This window comes from Manacus vitellinus, unplaced genomic scaffold, assembly GCF_001715985.3.
Source record: "Manacus vitellinus isolate BGI_N305 unplaced genomic scaffold, ASM171598v3 scaffold_58_pilon, whole genome shotgun sequence".
NCBI lineage: Eukaryota > Metazoa > Chordata > Aves > Passeriformes > Pipridae > Manacus > Manacus vitellinus.
This window is the reverse complement of record NW_021940671.1, coordinates 218,873-234,140: the sequence shown is the minus strand read 5'-3', so window position 1 is coordinate 234,140 and position 15,268 is coordinate 218,873. Positions and strand designations below refer to the sequence as shown.

The following is a 15,268-nucleotide window of genomic DNA, read 5'->3' as shown; positions in this document are numbered from 1 at the left end:
CAAATTCAGCTCTCTTTGCTGACAGGAACAGTTACACTTACTGTTCTAGCTTTCCTTAACCAGCAAAAATTTAAATCCTTCTCAAAAAGCAGGACTAGAAGCCAAAAGAAAACTCAAGACCAGGCATTTTAGGAAGCTCTGGAGAAAAAAAAAAAAAGGCAAAAAGTTTAATGCCAAGGAATCCTTGGCAATTTCAGCAATGGATTCAATTAAGACAATGAAATGCTTTATACATCAAACCATGCTAAAGTGTGGACCTAAGAATTTAAATGTGATCTTTAAGTTAGCAATACATTTAAGAATATACACTAGCCAAAAAGTCTGTGTAGTCTGTTCCATTTGAAAAATCCCTATTCAGAACTATATCCTTATGGTTGTTTTCCATTTCTCATAAGAAGCTGACTTACATTTTCCTATGCTTTCTTTTAAAAAACCTGAAGATCGTACTTGATTATCTAAAGCTCCCTCAGCCTTTTACCAGTCAATGACTGCACAGTATTCTGTACACTGCAAATTAAAGAGCAAACACTGAAAATATATTACTACTGAAAATACATTTGCTTTTACCATTCAGCTGCCTCACCTTTTCCACATCAACTGCATTCACCTCACCTATTAAGAGAACAAGTTACACAAACAGTTGCTAATACATCCAAAATGAACGTGCTCACTTGCTTATAAACTACATTTTGTTCAAAACAAAAACCCCAGAATATGAGAATAAACTTGCAATGCAAAGTTTGATGCTGCTTCTTTTTATCTGCAGTCCATCTGCCATTCCTACAGTCAGGGAGATTAATCACTGTAATAGTGCATTAAGTGCTAGTTTGTACAGCCAAATATTCTATGTGATCCTGCTCCCCATGTGATGCCTTCCCCCTTGTGTTGTTCATCAGCATTCAAAGATACCAGGACGGGTGAGAAAGAATTCACATCATATCTTGATGGGGAAGTGAACCTGTTGCAGGCAATCTTGGCAACACTGCTTATCTGGGTCCTGGGTCACACAGACCAAACCCACCCCAAGAGCTCTGGTAGTCTTCAGAAAACAAAGAGGCTTCCATCATGTCCCCCCAACCCCTTCTTTCCTATCCAAGAAATAAAAGGAAAGAGGAGCAGTACTCTTTCCAGAACCATGGTACCTTGTGCCCTCTCAAACAAACAAGAGACAACCGTACATTTCAACTTTATTAGAAAAAAAACCCCAAAAGTTTATACAAAGCTCTGCATTTTACAGAAAACCAACCCCCCCAACCACAAAGAAATCCGACATTGCAAGCTGTATGCACTTCTGTTTTCATATACATACATATATATATGTACATACACATATATATATGTGTGTGTGGGCGCACGCGTGTGTATATATAGTGTGTGACGTATTTTTTTTTGCATGGTTTGCATTCATTATTTTACAAAGTTAACATTCAGTAGAAAAAAAAAAAAAGAGGATCTTTGTTACCATTATTTTCTCATATAAATAACTGTGAGCAGTCCCTCTGCAGATAGGTAAAAAACACCTTTTCGTGTCATTCTGTAAAAAACAGACATTACTGAAATGGTACTGAAATGGTACTGAAATCTTTCAAGTTTTTTTCAATACCACCATAAAAATATCATCTAGCCCCCAATTCAAAATGCTTGTCCAAGGCATTAGAAGAGAAAGGACTGTAAGACAATTCTGGAAAGATCAGTTCTTTAAGCCAACATTCAGGTAGATAATTTTTGCTGGACCTCATACATTGGTGTGAAATGAGCACAAACAGGAGACCAAGCTCTCTCTGTCTGCCTGGGAAAGCTGGTTCTTTTGTCCGTTGTCAGAGTCAAACTCCAGCAAAACACCCAGCAGTGTGAAGGAGCTGACAGACTCTCAGCTCACCCTCCTTGCCCTATGACAAAGCCACAGACTTTCTTGATGCAATTATACCAGCTCAGTAAATTTTTCCTACTCCATTCACCTTAAAAGGAGCTGTTGGACTAATCATGGCATGGTTAGACAGACATCAGGTTGCTGAATTACTGGGAGAAAAGCTTAGCTAGAGGGAAAAATGCAAGACAACTAAAAGGAAGAAAATGCTATAGAAGAGCTACTGAGTGACTCCCAAAGCTCTGGTTTGAAGAAGCAGGAACAGCAGAGAGATAGGAATTGCAGCACAAAACATCCTTGTGTTTACTGCAGTTAACGGTGACAGCGTGATCCAAGTTAATTAACTTCCTGGTAAACAATCAGTCTTTCCGTCAAGCACCATGATGGGGAGAAGATTTTGAAGGCAATACAAGTGGCTGTGGTGACAACAAAGGTAATGAAAGTGAAGAACACAATGATGCCAATTAAATGGAGAGTAATGCCAATGAAGATGTTTCAACTCCCAGAGATGCTGGCAACAAGAAGATGGTTATATGGTTGGTGTTGATGATGGCCAGAATTCATTCATATGTCCATGTAGTCATCATCTTCATCAGTATCACTTTCCAGTGAGGATTCCTGGCTTGAGGTCTCTAAGATTTCCAAAGCTGGCTGACAAAGGCTCTCCTTCTTTACATTCGCTGCAGACTGAGCAGACAAAATAGCAGACTGATCCCAAAAAGAGAGAGAGAGAATATATTGCTAAATAGTCAGGATAAACCCATGATCACAGGGATAAAAGCCCACTGGTTGTTATTCCTTCACATTCAATAGCTCTCTTACTTCTATGAAAGATATGATATCCTAATGTGAAACAATATGACATTTACCAGAGGGCTTCCCCACAGTTAATGTTCTGGTAGCTTCCACTAACCTAAGAATTGCAATGGCTGCACTGGCTCACTCAGCCATCTTTGTAAATCCTTCCAATTCAGAAAAGGGATAAGGACTAGAATAGCTCTGATTTCACCCACAGCCAATATTTCACCAATCCTTAAAAAACTGGCTCCTGCCGGTAACAGGTACCACACCTTCTTCCACTACTTACACTGCCTCTGGTTAGGAACTGCTGCTTCTTTCATACAAGTATTTTATTGAGGGGAGAATTAAGATAAAAACAATAATCTAAAAAAAATTACTGTTTCCCTTTTATTACCTTTAATTTTTGCTTGGTCTCTTCTGAAATGCTGCCCTTTGGAGAAAGGAGGGTGGGAGTGGGTGGAGTGACAGTGATCTCAGGTGGAAATTTGGTGACAGATGAAGGTATGAAAAGCTTTGGCATGTTGGGCAGAACGCGAGTTTTTACTCGGGTGCCATCTGTCTTGTTCTGCTGACTTCCCAAAGTCTGTGAACTGGAGCTGAGTTCAGGCTTGGAACTGGAGGCTAAACAGAAAACAGTAAGAAAAAACATGTTAGAAAGTTATCTAGGATTTCAGGTGTCAAAGAAGAGGGAAGAGTTCATTGTTAGACATATGGCTGGCTCAAAAGGCCTTTTTTCAAGCCTTGCATAAATCAAAGCTTATAACCAGAAGAAATTGCCTCAAGATTGTATAATGACAACTGGAAACCAGTAATAATTTAAAAATATCTTACTGGACAGCAGAAACTGAATCTGACCAAGAATGACAAGTGGCAGTGTAGCACTGACCCACCTGCACGTAGTTAGAAGGCCACTACAAATACCATTCTCTCACTTGTTTCAGATACAATCATCTCATCTTTGCATTCTCTCTCTCTCTCTCTCTCTCCCTCCAATCTGTAATGCAGCAAATAAAGCTCCTTAGCTTCAGTTTTGAGTCTTTATTTCCTCCACCACAGCGCTGCCTCTTGAGAGAGGAACGCCTCAGCAATTTAAGAAGAATATACGGTAACACTCGTCAAAATTTCCTCATTACTCTCTTCAAATCCTGCCATAAAACCCTCCGTGGTGTGCTCATGCTGCTGTCTCCCACACTAGTTAGCATCATTTCCACATTATTCCCAAGTGTCTCAGCTTGTGGTCTTTACAATCCAAACTTGCTCAGAGAGTTTGTTAAGTCCATCTCACAAGAGGATCCAGCCCTTCCCTAGGCACTATCACATTACAAAGTCATACATACACAACAATAACCAGGAGATGACAACACTTTCACATTAAAAATTGAAAATTTGTTAAAAGATATTCCTTACTAATAATGCTACTTCATATGGAGTCAAAATTATTTTTTTAAGAAGCTGTATAAATGAAAACACCAGAGCCTTTCTCGGTCTGATAATAATGACAAGTGCTCATATACATTTTTTCAGATGCAGTATTGTCAAATCCAGCTCTAGCAGATTTCTGGAATGGACACAGCCACTTACACCCAGCAAAATAAAATGTCAGTTTCCTAATGCTACCCTGAGAAACAAGCAGCAGTTGAACAAAGTACTAAGGGATGTAAAATTGAATTTTATGTTCTCAACTGTGCACAGGAATGCAAGAGCTGCCACAACAGATGAGGCACAGCTTTCCATCAAGGTCAGTGACCCATCTCCATGGGCAGCCAATCCTTTCAGACAGTACTCAGACACAGGATAATCTGCCTCTCACAAATAAGGAAAAACAAGATACTCCAAACATAAATATCTAGATTATGCTCTCCTGAAATACCAGGTTTTACATTTTTTTCAATTAAAACACCAACTCCTACTTCTCTTGGGAGAGGGCAGAGGAGGGACAGAACACATTAACTGCTATAATGCTGGTTTTTATGATTACTCAGATTGAGTCAGGTTTTGTGAAAAATCGTTTCCTTCTGCTAAATATTCCAATAGTGTAATCCAAAGTGTTATCATACTGCCCCATGTAAGATTTCAATTAAAAGAAAAATTCTACTTTAAAGGATGATGCACAAACCACACTGCTTGATAGTCTGGTACTGGGAGGTTTTTCTACTTGGCTTTGCTGCCATGGTAATATTTAGCATGTGAGACATGCACCAAAGAGCATTACCATTAAGGGGTGACAAGGCACTTGCCCAGGAAACTGGGACACGGCCAGGAATGCCTCTAAACTCTGGAATACTTGACTGGAAGGCAAGCAGAGAAACTGAGGAATATCAATCCCAAGTATCCAATTGATCAATGCCTAAAGATTGATCCACAGCTCACCACCCCATTTCAGAATTCCCTGAAGCACAGGAAGCTCATACCTGGAGTACAAACATGTCCTGAATTTGTGCTGGTCACGGACTCCACTTGCCAGCAAACAGGCTCTGGTGATGGTGCAACAGTAGCCATTTTCATCTGCTGACAAAGCCGTGACTCCTGCTGCTGAAATCCAAGCCCCTCCAAAGGCACTTCAAGCTCTTCTTCCTCTTTAGTAATGAAACATAATTCACAGATTAAGAGACATCCTGATCTCTCTCCTAAGCCTCAATCCTTTTGCTGTCTAACCAACTGGTAGAAAAAAATTTTTTAACCCTTGCTCTATTCTTCATTACATGACTGAGTGAAATTAAATACTGTGAAGCTGAGAAGACAATAGCAACTTCTTCATACCTGGTACCATCAATTCAAACTCTTGGAAAAACATAAATGTCATTTAAAAAGAAAAAAACTTTGTGTATAACATTTTGTTATCTTTGCACATCTGCAAAAACATGTGCAACTGAGCATTTCCTTTGGAGATGGGAGGGTTGGAACACCTGCCACATGTGCAGAGCAAAATCCATCACCCTTAACGATGAGCCAGCTGTGATCAATGGGTCTCCCTCTGATCTACAATCACAGGTACATCCTACACTGACTTAGCTCACTGCTAAGTAAGATTAATTACTGTGAACATGGAATAACAGGGCCAAAGCCATTTTTCATGAAACCAATATCAAGTTCTACTGAATGCCCACATTTCACTGACATGTCCACTGTACCTCCACAAATACATTATCCTAAAATTCCCACCTTCTGTATTCTAGAACTTGGGATGTTTGTGACTCTGGACCCATGTATGTGTGTGTACAATCTCATTATTATGTACCAGCTGTGTTAAACCACCTTTCTTACACACTGAGCTGCATATTGTACATAACAGGAGTAATTTTCACTAAGCTACCAAGAGCTACTGGTGCCCTTTCTGGAAAGGGCAGACAAACAGCAGCAAGCCTTTCAAGGCTATGGTCATACAAACAAGCTTTTATTCTCTCCTAATAATGAAGACATCCTTCAAAAACAACAGGCTGTCTAGTCTAATTTGAATCACCTTATTTTACAAAGGCTAAGGTGTGCACAGGCAGTTATCACAGACCAGCAGATGCAGTGGATATTCAGAGCCTCACTTGCTCTGAAATTCTTTGTGTGTCCATGCTCTAAAGTAATTTAGGATTTTGACAGTGCAATGTCTTAAAAAGGAACACATATTTTAATTTTTCCTCATTGGAAAAATGCTCCCACCCACTCAAGTGTTGAAAACACTTCTCCATCTTTACCAATATAGATAAGAACTTGGAATTTACCATGGTAATATTCTCCTGTACGAGAGTTCCCCTTGCAGAAACTGCTTGAGACAACATAACAGCTTAACATCAGATCAATGCAGTTTAAAAGATGCAACTTTTAAAAAGAATTAGACTTTCTATGGTTTTTGAATAACTTGTACGAAATAAAAGCTTACCAAAGCAGGCTGTAAGTTCTTTGATCCACTAATTTTCATTGGTAAAGAAAAGAACCCATCATCTAAACTTGTAGCTGAAAGCCCATATAAGCTTTAGGATAAATGAGATTGCTTGTAGAAAATTCTCCAATAGTTCCCGAAAAGGAAAGGTCACTCACTACAGCACAAATCACAGGCAGCTTCTGTTCTGTGATGTTCCACTCACTATCAAGCACAAAATGGAAAGGTCTAATGCAGAAGAATTCTCAGCACTCTCTTGCACATTTCTCTCTGGATACTTCAAAATACAGCATTGGAAGTAGGAAAATAATAGTTGCATCTGTACATGTATTAATAGACCAGATCAGCTTCAAAACAACACAGAAGGAAGTGCTCAGCTACAGGGATCTTGACTAGGAAAATCCTAATTCACTGTTTCCCTGCTGAAGAAGCAGAGGACAGTGAAGGATCACTCTGGGTGTTGCCTGCCATTTACACCAGACACAGAAACCATTTAACCACACTGACAAAGTACAAGAGCCTGTAGGAAGGAGGATCAGCCCTAATGTGGCCTGAAGCCAATACACACATATCCCATTACACTGCCAGAGCCTGACAACAGGCTGTACTCCAGACCCAGAAGACTCCCACACTGAAATGGCTTCAAGACACTTGATCAAAAGATAGGAAGAAACACTACACCAACATTTGAAGAAAGGCAAGATGAAAATGATGATTTCAGAAGATTACTCTACAAGACAGCTAAGAAGTCAACTGCTTTTTAACTTACTTCAAGATGCCAGAACCACAGTCTTAAGTATCTTGGGTAAGTACTAACAGAATCTTTCTTATCCACTTATTAACCAAGAATACAAACCAGCAATTAACTTAGCAGGTGCAAAACTATATACAAATAAACTGCAAATCCTACAGCCTCAGCTGTACTGCTAACAGAGAGCAGTTTTGTAAGTACTATACTACATTAGGGACTTATTAGTTCACAATTCAGAATAAGAGCTGTGATTTGCATTATTGTTTAACGACAAAACTCTACCTCTTATGCTGATTACAATATTTGTTTAATTGTAAGATATATCATTGCTTAAATTGATTTGCTGTACTTTATTTTAACCAAATTATGCCCCACTGACAAAAGCTCTTAGAGCAGCCTATTGCTAGGAAGATGCTACAAGACTGCTATCAGTCCATATTCTTTAATCTCCACTTTCCATATCATAATTTTGTTAAGTTTTCAAGATGCACTTTTATAGTGTAGTAAAATTAGATTTAAATTTGAATAAAACTATCTGTCAGCCATTTTTAATGTAGAAGTACATGAAAATGAAAAGGCAGGAGTCTGGCACACTAAGTGTGCATTTCTATCACTGCACTTCTGCAAACAACACTTGTTAATATTCTATTAGGCTGTGCCTTTCAGTACATGAGAAATCAAGAACCACCGCCTGTTAATCAATCCCTTGCTGTCAGAGATGTTAAATACAGTCACAGAATTCTATTCCCTGATTGGGTCATACACTTAATTCTTTCTGGACTATAATTTTAGTTTTGTTTTTAAATAAATCACTTGAGTAGCATTACTTCTAAGTTAAAAATAAAGTTAACGAACAAAATATTTTTTAGAAATCTTGAAAAAAAAAGAAAAAGTTGTTGCAGGGATATGTATCACAACTGATACCATCCATACTTTTATACTGCATAGATATTTGTTCTATTTTTTTTCATTACAGACAAAAAGGTCAAAACAGAGAAGGACAATCAAGAAGACATATACAATTGGATCTCTTTATTATTTGTCTAAAACAAATTTCTGAAGAGAATATCTTGATATTTGTCTTGAGGAAGATGCTGTTATAGCCCCGAACATAATGTCCTAGTTCTTCTAATAAAAACTTTCCCCAGGGAGGTAAAGACTCCACTAACTCATGAGCCACAATATTCTGCACAAGTACAAGAACACAAGAATATAAGTGCAACACATTCTGAAGGTGTTCAGAAGCTCAGATTTAATATCAGTTAATAAATCTTTTGGTATTACCCAGTACTTGTACTGTCCTGGCAGGTTTTCAAACACTAGCTCTACAAACCCAGGTTAAAATAAATTCAGTTTCTGAAGACATAATATGCAACAGACACTTGTCCCTAGGCTGAGGACAGGACAGGTACTGTACTCTGGAGACCCATTTAGCACTCTCACCTTACAACACAACACACAGAAATTAAGCACACAGAGAAAAGCACAGATTTGCAATGCACATCACTACTGATATTGAAAAGTTCATCTCCAATCGAGCTGCATTACAAGGATTTTTTTTTTTAGCCTTCCCTCTCCCAACAACTGCCTAAATACACATAAAATAGTACACGCAGAGAAAGAGGGACATCATACCTTTCAACATCTCCCTGCTTTAGTGAGGAAGAAACAAGCTGACAACAATTCAGTGCAACAACCTACTCCAGCTTTCCTCTCCAACCTCTTCCCACTTGTTGCCAGGGCAACCAGTGTTTGCAGATGCCTATAGCGGGCGCTGGGTTCATGACTTCATCACAGTTAATATCCTCTCCCTGTCTCTCTTTATACACAGAATATACTACATACATACATCCACGCACTATAAACACACAGGTTATACAATCCTGCTACCGTTTTTATGCTGAGACCGTTCACTTTGCTGTTCTGAGGCATCTAAAATGAGAAATAGCACTGGCAAAACTAATCACTTGGAAATTTGCAGATGTGGAGAAAGTTTAAAAGCAGTAGTGCTGTAACCAGTAAACAGCTGCTCTGGTCTCTCTGCACTGAACACTTAATCATTTGATTTCATCATGCTGTCAGGTATGAGAGACGTTAACATTAGTGTTATAAAACATTTTATGTGGAATTTCAGAAAAAATCCTTTAGTCATGCACTTAAACCTCTTACATGACAACTGGAAGACAAGCCTAGAAAATGTGACTAGCACCTGGAAAAAAATGTCTTCCAGTTTCTGGCAGAAGCAGTTTGAAGTATTACAGCACGGATATGTTAAGTAACACACAGTGCATGCACAAAGCCCCATTTCATTATATATGAAAGAGGAAGGAGCTGAGCTTTGAACTCCAGGACTGAATACTAACATGGTTTCAAAAAAAAAATACAAAGAGAAATGAACAGACAACAACCTGAAGTGCTTAAGTAAAGCACTTGCACTACTTGCCTTCACCCCTCTGCAAAACACCTTCCCCAGCAGCTCTGTGTCAAGAAAAAAAGTCTGAAAATACATCAGTATGATTTAGCAGATCAGTACTACCTTGCCATCCAACCACTTCAAAAGAGAAAGGATTGAATTCTGTGTCCCTACAGACTCTAGAAAATGCTTATCTTTCTAGTCCCAGTAACAACTGGTTTACTCTGTATTTTACTTGCCACCCACAGCAATTGCTCTCAGAACTCATTTACCATACAATGTGGAGACTTTTTTTCACGGTGATGGTAACAGGTCTGATCCTTTGTTCCTTTACTTACTGGAGTAAGTATCTCAGACATTTCCAAAGAATAGTACTAATGTGAAAACAATTCATTTTCTGTATTCCATCTGCCTTGCCCTCCAGCTGGGAATTAATACAGCTTTTTTCCCCACACAGCAGTTGCAAAGGCCATGGAAAGCTTGAATTTGAAGGAGCTCAGAGTTTCCTCATAAACTGTGCTACTAAGTCCATGGAAAGACTGCACTGGAACACAGGTTGGTTCAGTAAACACAGTGAAAGATGCTGACCAACAGAAACAATGGGAATATCAGCCATGAGGCACCACACCACAGCAAGCAGTGAGGCTACCTAGCTCATGATGTGGCAGGTATATTTGATAGCCTTTCTTCACACATTTTCTTTCTCTAAATTCATTCCAAATATCCTGCCATGAAATTTATTTCTGAAAAACCACCACTGAGTTATAAGTATTTGACTTGAAATGCCAAATTCAGGAAATTACATTCAAAGCCAACACAAAGTCGTATGTTAAAAATTAAGCATCAGAGTACTTCTGGCAGTGAAAAGCTGCAGAACACAAGCTCTATTGCCCTCTGAAAGGAGAGACATTCAAGCAGTCTGGTGAACAGAAGTTCTCACTGCAATAGCATGGCACACTGCTATATTTATCACTAGGGTCTTGAGCAGGGAGAGGGTACTGCACAATTATATGAGACATACCCCAAAATGCCTCCTAATACTGAGCTCAGCTGTCACAGAACAACATTAATGAGATTAAAACAGAATGCTGCTGTGAAAGTGCTTCCTGAAAATAGTCCCTGGCCCATACTAACTCCCAAGCTACCAGGTCCCTTTAACAGTCACACTGGGGCCAGTCTAACAGCGCAGACAGTGGAATTCCTGTGTCCAAAAACATTTCCTGCCACCACCAAGTGTCCTAGAGGTACAGAAAGCTGGTATGCATGCTGGTAAAGAAAGGTCCTGAAGTTCAATAATAAATTTCCCTCTCTTGTTCTTTTAAGCAAAACAAAAGTTCAATGTAAAAGAACAAACAATGGGCCTAGATCCAAAAGGCAACACTTTGATAGTCAACTACACGAACTTTCAAATGGCACCATAAAAACACAGCTAATTGATATCTGTGTTTAGTATCTGACTCAGCAAGCACACATCACTTGGAGAGCACCACAGAGCAGCACCTGTGGATAGAACAGTCACTCATTTGCAGTCTACTGCTTCTGAATTTTCTGTACTAGTTATCACGAAAGCCGTAAGACCTTTCCTTCACCATCAATATTTCACCCTCCTCTGCCGTGAGAGCCAGCTAAGCATGATGAAATTAGCAAAAGCAGTTGGTAGAAAAATCTCTTAAAATTAATATAATGGCACCCCACAATTTTCTAAGAATTTTGTAAGCAATGCAATACCTGTGCAGAAGGCTTACAACTACAGCTCTCTTCAGCCTTCCTTTGTGGAGGAACGAATGTAAATTTTATGCTGCTGACAGCAATCTGAAACTAGTGAAACTGAAACATATTGTAACCATTTTACGCTGTTCTTTCACAAAAGGTCTCCAAAAAATGTGTCTCATTAGTGCAAGGCATCCACAGGCCAGTAACTCCCCAGGATTTTCAGGGGAATCTGAGGGTGCACAGGGCTAGAAAGAAAGCCTTTCAGACCACAAACATGCTCTAACTGCACTAAACCCGTGGCTTCACAACAGAACAAGTCACATTTGGCCAGCTGCCACCCCTGTCCTATTTGCTCTTACTGACCCAGCACAGGTACATAAAAATGACAACGGTTTTAATGTCAAAGGATTTTCTGCACAGCATTGGACTGAATAAATAAAACTTAAGAAATGTGAAGTGTAAAGATCAGAAACAGACATTAAGTGTCCTGAAAATCTCTTCTGGAATGACTTTGTTTCAACAGAAGGCAAATCAGCACACTTACAAAGGGAAGAGAAAGACATGACTGACTGGTACTGCCTGAGCACTCAGCAAAAAGGAATTAAGAAGTCATTCACAAACAGGAAACCCCTGCTGGCATTCAGCAGGTGAAGCTGTTTTCAGAGTGCACCCATTGTGAAAAATAAAAAGCCTCAAGAAAAGCAGGGATCAGACAAGGGGAAGTGAAAATACCAACGCTGAGGAGGCCGAAGCAGCAAGAGATCAGAGAGATGAAATGCAGAGCTCACTGGAGGCAGCCTGGGTGATTTCTGTTAATGACTCTGCAGTTGCTAACAGGTGGGCAGGTATGGTGGGATGGTACCAGTGGTGTGGGGCTACAAGTATTTAAAGAAGAGTTTTTAAAGCTTTCGAAACTGAGGAAGACAGCTATCAAAAAAACAGGACAAGTCAACACTGGAAATGAAGGAGAAAGTAATGAAAGCAACTAAGAGGGTTGAATGTTATAGTCATTTAAAAGGTACCTGAAAATTTGAATTGAAATGCACAGTCAAAATAAGGCACGGCCAACAGGGCCACATACCTTCAGGCATTTTGTGTAAGCAGGAAGTTCTCAGTACACAGAACCAGAAGCTCTTAAAATCTGTGTTTGTCTTCAGAAATTTATGACAAGCAAACTGAGGAGACACTGAGATCAGTATGCAGTTAAGCTCAACTAAAGATGGCAATCTCCACTATTTCATTCCGACAGAAACAGGAATTGTGGATGCCCACTGATGTCTGGGTATCCAGAAGCTGTGAGGAATCCAGGGGAACCCTTGTGCCATGCAGTGTTTTAATACAAAGACAGATGCTGTCAATGCAATGTTGACATTCTCTGTACTAATGCCTTATGTAAACTGCCTCAGTCTTCTGAGAACTCACCACCAAGCCTAAGGCTGTGTAGCAGTTGTTAAATAAACTAAGTCCCAGAGTTCTGGGAAAAAGACGCTCCTTACACCTGAAAGTATTCTTATGACTCCAGCACCCAGTTAGCCTGCAGGATGTCATATTCCAATATTGTTACCGAATTCTTAGGACTTCTCACTTCAAAAACCCTCTTTAATTGGAACATCTGTCTTTCAGAGAGTCTGCTGCCCACGCACACTTAATTTAATTGCATTGCCTGCCATACAATAGTCTACACACCTTTCCATACAACTGTCCTCACTTGCATTTATTTCTTGTGCTTCTGAAACTTCAAAAGTTCTACAGGTTGAACTATATTTACACCCCTACTTGCCCTGTTGTGCCTAGGTAACAAACATGTGAAATTACAGCAGGATATTCACATGGCTTATGGAGTGCCACTTCCCTGCACAACACAAAGAACTGTCTTCCCTAGCTCTGAATTTCTTAGTTTGGGCAGCTATATAATGACCATGCTTTTATATTGAAATGCTTAGACCTTAAATGGGCAAAAAATTAATAGTGGGGGAGTGTTACTCTTCTACTCTGATTTTATATTCCAACTTGCTAGATAACTGGCTTTAAACAAAACACAGAACTTTAAATAATTCCAAGTACAAAAGCCTTCTCTTGGTATCAGAAGTCAAATAGGAATGTTTCACTGTTCATTCCTTATCAGAATAAGGACAGTGAAGAGGAAGAAAATGTCAAGATTTTTCAGCAATTTAGGACAGTATAATACTGGAACACCGTGACAGGTTGGAGGGATTTTACCTTAATTGTCCTATTTTAGTTTCTCCAGAGAAAATTTTAGGCTGAGCCACAGAGGCAAATAGTCCTAAGTACATTTATGCCTAAATGTAGGAAACTACCACTATCATCACTCTGCTGCTGGACTCCATCATGCTGTATTTGTAGTCATGTTAGTCATGTACTAGATAAAATCTCAGTAAAATATTTACATAAGAAATGAGTGGCATAGCATCAACATTGCTTGGAAAACCATTCCTTCTTCTGGGTGAAATCACAGAAAATGAGAGCAGCTAATACTCTCTGATGTGGAATACTTTCACATGAACCAATAGATACAGGAGGAGGTGATGAGACAAAAAAGATGAAAACAGTTTGCTCCAAAAATGGGAGGAGTTTTTACACAAACAGAACTAACGGGAGGCAGATGAAAAAAGGGTTGTAACAGAATTATAAATAATTCTTTTTAGAGGAGGAACATGTAAAGGTAGGAGAACTAAAAAGACATAAGGACACAGCAGTAATTGGTGTCTCTCTCAGCTAGAGAAAAGACCTGTCAGGTAGGTCTGAGAGCCAGAAAGCCAGATATAACACAGGCATTCAGCTTTGCAGAGAGACCCTCTTGATCTTCAGACAGTTTCAGGAGTGTAATTCTGGCAGCTAACCCTTCCATCTCCCTCAACCAAGATGATGTATAGAAAGCACGAAAGAAGAAAGAACTCTACAACCCTAACAAAGCTTAGGAAGTCAAAAGATTCAAATAAATGTTCTAATCACTGTGATGTGGCCTGGGGAACTGCACGTCAGAAATGCTCGGGAGTTTTGTTTGAAAGCCAAAAGAATGCCTGAGTTCCTATCTGCATTGTCATTCCTACACCACTCTCCTTAGTAAGTGTATAACAAACAACTTCACAGAGGATTAATTTTTTCCTCCCCTTTTGTCTAGGCACAAATCCGAATTAGTCCCTGTTGAACAAGCTTGTCAGGATATCTAATGGCACCATGAAACTCCATTCTTTAGCTTCACAAGGACAATAACAAATGTGGTTTACACATTGACTAAGCCATTCCTTCCTTATCACTCCCCTTTCCTTTCTTCACCTCCCAAGACAATCTCTCCTAGGAATTGTGAAAAAGGAAAATTAGACTTTTATAATACAACTTCTAATACTAGATGTTAAATTTCAATTTTGTCCTGTACTCAGAGATTAGCAAATTGGGAAAACCTATTTCTCCCTAATTTTCTCTTCACTGCTGATGAATTCAGACTATGTGCATTCAGATGCCAAGGTTGATTACATATAGAAAGAAATGAAATACCAGAAGTATAGAGACAGTATAGAGACTTCAGAAAGTCACAATTCCAGACTAACGAAACATATGTGGACACTATTCCCACTGTATCTTCATCCATCACTTTCCACAATACCTGTTCTGTACATGGTTCATTCATAACTTTTATCTGGGCTCCTATGACTCTGTCTATGGCATTTTGTGAGTAGTGCTAGAGCCCAGGCTTGTGAACAGATGGAGAGAGCACAGGCAGCAGCAGATGCTTTTTCAGACAGTGTTTCTGCAAAGGTTGCAAGAAGTACAGGCTATGGCAGGTGCTCTGCCACCTCAGTGTGCACCACGTCCCACAAATGTGCACAACCA

General features: G+C 39.4%; 1 protein-coding gene across 3 annotated transcripts in view; it reads right to left on the bottom strand.

Annotated features, from left to right (window-relative positions):
- Positions 1–1,175: 1,175 nt before the first annotated feature.
- Positions 1,176–15,268, bottom strand: part of CABIN1 (calcineurin binding protein 1) — a 107,585-nt gene continuing 93,492 nt past the window's right edge. For all 3 annotated transcript variants that reach the window (XM_029963276.1, XM_029963277.1, XM_029963278.1), the window contains exons 34-36: positions 5,080–5,244; positions 3,063–3,289; positions 1,176–2,575 (exon numbers count right to left, since the gene is read on the bottom strand). In XM_029963276.1, the coding sequence (XP_029819136.1) occupies positions 2,432–2,575; positions 3,063–3,289; positions 5,080–5,244 (536 nt within the window). In that variant the 3' untranslated portion in view covers positions 1,176–2,431. The remainder of the gene's footprint in view (positions 2,576–3,062; positions 3,290–5,079; positions 5,245–15,268) is intronic.